The sequence below is a fragment of the Humulus lupulus genome, chromosome 2, assembly GCF_963169125.1.
Source record: "Humulus lupulus chromosome 2, drHumLupu1.1, whole genome shotgun sequence".
Taxonomy (NCBI): domain Eukaryota; kingdom Viridiplantae; phylum Streptophyta; class Magnoliopsida; order Rosales; family Cannabaceae; genus Humulus; species Humulus lupulus.
The window spans coordinates 232504273-232509649 of record NC_084794.1 but is presented as its reverse complement, the minus strand read 5'-3'; the positions used below and the strand labels follow the sequence as shown (position 1 = coordinate 232509649).

The window sequence follows — 5377 nt, the reverse complement described above, 5'->3', positions numbered from 1 at the left end:
ATAAATTCAAGTTAAATGCTCAGGAGCTCAATAAGGAAAAAGAAAACCGTTGAGATAATTGGTGCAAAGAGTTGTGGATGGTAATGGCACAAGTTTTGTATTGTTTTTATTGGATAATGCAGTAAATATATAAATGAACTTGAATCAACCCAAAGACTTGAATTTACTTTTACTTTATTGTACTTTTTGAAAAAATTATTAACCAAACAATAGGTTCAATTGTTCGTAACAATCAACAGTCTCTTAACCGGATTGTCCGTCAGCCTTTAATCATGCAGTCAGTTATATTATGCAGCCCTCATCAGCAATCAAAAATCATATCATATAATTCATTAAAAAAATAGGGGAAAAAGAGATGCTTCCAATATTGGCCAAGATCAATAATCAGCATAATCTCAAACTATAAACGACGTTCCCCGGTCTAAAGAGATAGTATTCAAACTCTTTTAAGCAAGACAAAAAGTAAGAAAACAAAAATTCATGGAAGTCTTAGAAACAAAAATACTGAATATGCAAACTGGCAGCCTTCACTTGAGAGGAATGAACCTAGATGAATGGGTAGCACCAATACCTGGTCTACCGTGCTTGACAGGCTTGTACGATATAGAAAACTCAGCAAGGTAGTGTCCAATCATTTCAGGCTTGATCTCGACCTGGTTGAAGGTCTTGCCATTGTACACACCTATGATGCTTCCGATCATCTCTGGAACGATAATCATGTTTCGGAGGTGAGTTCTAACTGGTTCTGGCTTCTCACCTGCTGGGGCCTCCCTTTTCTGTTCCAGGTATGCACAGAACACATGTCAATCAAAAAATGTAACAAGTGGATGCAGTTCATTAAACATTACAAGGAAAGCATCTTCTTTGGAAGTAAAGAAAAATATAGCAACATTAACTTCTATTTAACCATATGATACAATTTGGGCCACAAGCACAAAATAGAAGTGAAAACTAGTGTTTTTATCACTTTTTTGCAGCAAGAAGTAGGGATGTAAATGGGGCGGGTCTGCCCCACCCCACTTCCGCCCCGCAAAAATTTTTCCCCGCCCCGCCCCGATTAGTTTCTTGGAGCGGGGCGAGTCGCCCCGCCCCGGCTTAATCGGGGCGGGTCTGCCCCGCCTCATTTAACCTTTTTTTTTTTGTAAGAAACATTAAATTATAATTTTAAAATTTTTCACAAGCCTAAATATTATATTTTATTGTAATCTTTATATTTTACACTTGGTATCAACTACACCATCAAATATTATATTTTATTTTTTATTTTAACATTTACAAAATAAATACAAGAATAAGGATGAATTATATAAAACATATTTTTCAATATTTATAATTCTTCCTAATCTATATAGAATTAAAAATATTCTAAACCACATATAAAATGTCAATTTCATGTACTATGTATATAAGTAGCATAAGAGAATTGAGTTAGAGAATAAAAATAAAAAAATTGAGGCGGGCGGCCCCGCCCCGTTTAAATTCCTAGCGGGTCGGGGCTGCCCCGCCCCGCTTAAATTCATAGCGGGGCGGGGCGGCGCCCCGAATTCCACCCCGTTTTTACTGGGGCAAAGATGCCCCGTCGGGTCGGGGCCCCGCCCCGCTGCCCCATTTTGCCATCCTTAGCAAGAAGTGAACACTAGTCCATACGCTGAGCAATGTAACAATCACAGTTAATTAGTAAAACTCCAGATTCCCAATACCCACCACCTAATGTAATACATTGAAACTAAAATAAGCATATCTAACGAGGAATACTTAACTTTTTCTCTTAGGTTTCCACCATCAATTAGAAGGTAAAGATATAAACCCATTATTTATTCAAGCGAAGAGCATAAAATATTTCAGCGAAGGTAACCATCGCTAAAAACTCCCAACGAAGACTGACTATAATCTCATGAATTACAATGAACTACTAAAAATGTCTTTACGAAAGTTCAAAATGGGTTGGAAACAATAGGATACTCCGTTAAAGAAAAAAAAATCAGTATATGTACAAAACTTAGTTTCAACGGATATACACACTACTGCTCTAATGCTATCACAATTTCTATGAAAAATCAAAGTTTAAAGCTCATAAATCTGGGTAAACAACAGATTACATTACTAGACAACAGTCAATTACAAGATCTAGAGAGAGAAAACAAGCAAAATCCAAAAAATCTTACCGCCTTGCGAAGTTTCTTGATCAAAGCCATTGGCTTACGCTTCAAACCCCTCTGGAACCTAACAAAATTACCACCAAATGTTAGAAATTAAAAAACTTAACCACACAATTTTTCTCATGTAATCATTTCTGTGTTGAGGAATTACCTTCTACGAGCTCGAGCGGTAAAAAGCTTGACAAGCTCATCGGTAGACATGTCGAGGAGAGCATCCAAATCAACTCCCCTGAAAGAGAACTTCTTGAACGTTCTCTTCTTCGGAACTCCTGCAACGGCAACATCAGCTTCAACTTCGGCCTGAAATGTCGAGACATATCAACAATGTCAGAGAAAAAAATTGTAATGAAAGCAAAAATAAAAAGATGAGAACTTTTACAATTCCATTGGTGACTCACCATGATTGAAACAGCCTGGGACTCGGAAACCTAAATTCTAAGTTGGAGACGACGAAGCTGGATCTGCTGCCGCTAGGGTTTTTAAGGAAGAAACCCTAAGTTTTATCAGGAGAATAGTATATATAGCGCGTGTGGTAGTGCAAGTGTAGCCCTAGATGATACTGAGCAAGGAGGATTTTTGGGCCGGAGCTGTTAATGGGCCTCGTTTAACCTTGACTGAACCTAATAGAAGAGAATATAGAAATTTAGACAAAGTACCAAATTTGGCACATTTATTTCATTTTTACTGCATTTATTTTTAGAGAAATTTACGTATATTACAACAATTTAAAAATATATTTATACTGTAGCATGATATTTTTTCTTTTTAATGGTTCAAAGTTTTTTTTTTACAGCTATACGACGTCTTCATCTTCGTACAGTCGGACTTCATCTTCTTTGATGAGGCAGCGGCAGAGAACCCAAGGAGGTATCAAACTCTGCTAACCAGGGAACTAGCCTTCGCGCTGCTCAGACCTTCCGCCTTTGTCCCTCCACTCCTCCGTTGGGAAAATGTTGGAGCTTTATCGGCAGCCATTGGAGAGGTGCTTTGGAGTTGAAAATGGTGTTGATGAGCATCTATAGCATATGGGCCTCAAGCCTTACGCATTCCATAGTTGTGGTTCAAGCCAATTCATCTCTTTGAAGATATCAAGGACAAGTATTCACTTCTCCTTCCTCCACATATGTTGGTATCTACGACCATCATAGCGGTCCCCAAGCTTCTCGATTTATCACCTACCATCTCTAGCTCTTTGATGTTGGAGTATAGTTGGTAAAGAATCCAAAAATCAACATATGAATTGCATAATTATTTTAAGAAACTTTGGAGAAACTGACTCCTTGGACTACCTTGTCGTCATGCACATGAACTCCATTCTCCTTCCTAAACAACTTCCCATACATGGAGAATAATATAAAAAAATAATTTATCTTACAAAGAAGACTTTTTCTTTAAAGAAACATGTCCTTTCACAAAAAAAAAATTTAAAAATGAATGATGAAACGTGGAGGCTCAAAATCATAAGCACTTTTTTTGTGAGGGCTAGGTGCAAATTCTGAGTTTTTTTCAATGTTGTTGTTGTGAGGTTGTTGTCGTGTTGCATTTAAGTTACTTTTGTTATATTGTATTGCAGTGTGTTACTTTTTAAAATGTAATGGGTTACACTGTGTTGTTGTGGGGTTGTTTTTGTATTGTTTAGTTTTTATGTATAGTTGTTTTCATGTCAGTTTTTTATTGTTTAGATTTATATATAGTTGTTATGTTATTGTTTGATGTCTAATTGTTGTTTAGTTGTTTTCAGATATATTTTATTTTAAAAAAAAAACATGTTAGCGTGTAGTGGATGTTAAGTTGTCTTATTGTTGTTTTTTAGTTGTTTCATTGACACCGTAGTTTTGTAAATATAAAACTTTAAAAAATGTATTTTTGAAAACTTAAGGTAGTATTTTTTTAAAAAAGAAATCAAGGACCATAAAAAAGTAATAAAAAAAAAACAAAAATAGTATATTTTTTAAAAAAATCTCTTATTTTTACGTTTTTACTGTTTTGCTTTTATCTTTTGTGATTTTTTATAATTTTAAATGAGAAATTTGATGTTATATGCATGATAACTTAGTAAAAATTTTAATATGTCAACATAAGTTACTATCCCTGACAATTTCACTTTTTAAGACAAAAATACTCCTAACATTCAAACACAATTTTTCTCTCTCAATCTGAACTCTCTCTCTCTCTCTCTCTAACATTTTTCATTCTCTCACTATGTCTTTCATTCTAATCTTTTAGATCTTGAAAAAATACCAAAATTAAAAAAAAAATCATCTGAAACAGACATTTGAGTGAAAAAATATGAACATCCAAAGTTTTCGTCAAATTTCAGTGCAGAGCGTCGAAATTGCATCGAAAAAGCATCGTTTTGCCCAAAAATCAAGTTTTCATGATTGCATCGCAACAGCATCAAAACACCATTGATTTTGCATTGAAAAAGCATCGTTTTGCCCAAAAAACAAGTTTTCATGATTTCATCGCAAGAGTATCGAAACACCATCGATTTTGTATCAAAATTTCAATGGTGTTTCGATACAATTTTGATACAAAATCGATGGTGTTTCGATGCAATTTTGATACAAAATCGATAGTATTTCGATGCAAAATCGGTGGTATTTCGATGCACTTGCGATGCAATCATGAAAACTTGTTTCTTGGCCGAAACGATGCTTTTTCGATGCAAAATCGATAGTGTTTCGATGTTGTTGCGATGCAAAATTGATAGTATTTCGATACTCTTGCGATGCAATCATGAAAACTTGTTTTTTGGCCAAAACGATGCTTTTTGGATGCAAAATTGATGGTGTTTCGATGCTATTGCGATGCAATCATGAAAACTTGTTTTTTGGATGCAAAATTGATGGTGTTTCGATGCTATTGCGATGCAATCATGAAAACTTGATTTTTGGCCAAAACGATGCTTTTTCGATGGTGTTTCGATGCAAAATCGATGATGTTTTGATGTTCTTGCGATGCAATCATGAAAACTTATTTTTTGGCCAAAACGATGCTTTTTCAATGCAAAATTGACAGTGTTTTAATGCAAAATCGATGGTGTTTCGATGTTGTTGCGATGCAATCATGAAATCTTGATTTTTGGCCAAAATGATGCTTTTTCGATGCAATTTCGATACTCTGTATTGAAATTTGATGAAAACTTTGGAGGTTCATATTTTTTCACTCAAATGTCTGTTTCTGATGATTTTTTTTTTAATTTTGGTATTTTTTTT

At 34.9% G+C, this 5377-nt stretch overlaps 1 protein-coding gene across 1 annotated transcript; it reads right to left on the bottom strand.

The window, feature by feature from the left end:
- Positions 1–303: 303 nt before the first annotated feature.
- On the bottom strand, positions 304–2712 carry LOC133819050 (small ribosomal subunit protein uS19x). Its single transcript, XM_062252205.1, has 4 exons — positions 2558–2712; positions 2311–2459; positions 2166–2223; positions 304–776 (listed from the first exon to the last, which is right to left on the bottom strand). Exons 1-4 carry the CDS (start codon positions 2558–2560, stop codon positions 528–530), a joined length of 459 nt encoding a protein of 152 aa, XP_062108189.1. The 5' UTR covers positions 2561–2712; the 3' UTR covers positions 304–527.
- Between the last annotated feature and the right edge of the window lie 2665 nt (positions 2713–5377).

Coding starts and splice junctions, on each gene's coding strand:
- LOC133819050 (XM_062252205.1), bottom strand. Junction 2,224..2,310: donor ACCGCTCGAGCTCGTAGAAG/GTAATTCCTCAA, acceptor TAATTTTGTTAG/GTTCCAGAGGGGTTTGAAGC. Junction 777..2,165: donor TCAAGAAACTTCGCAAGGCG/GTAAGATTTTTT, acceptor TACCTGGAACAG/AAAAGGGAGGCCCCAGCAGG.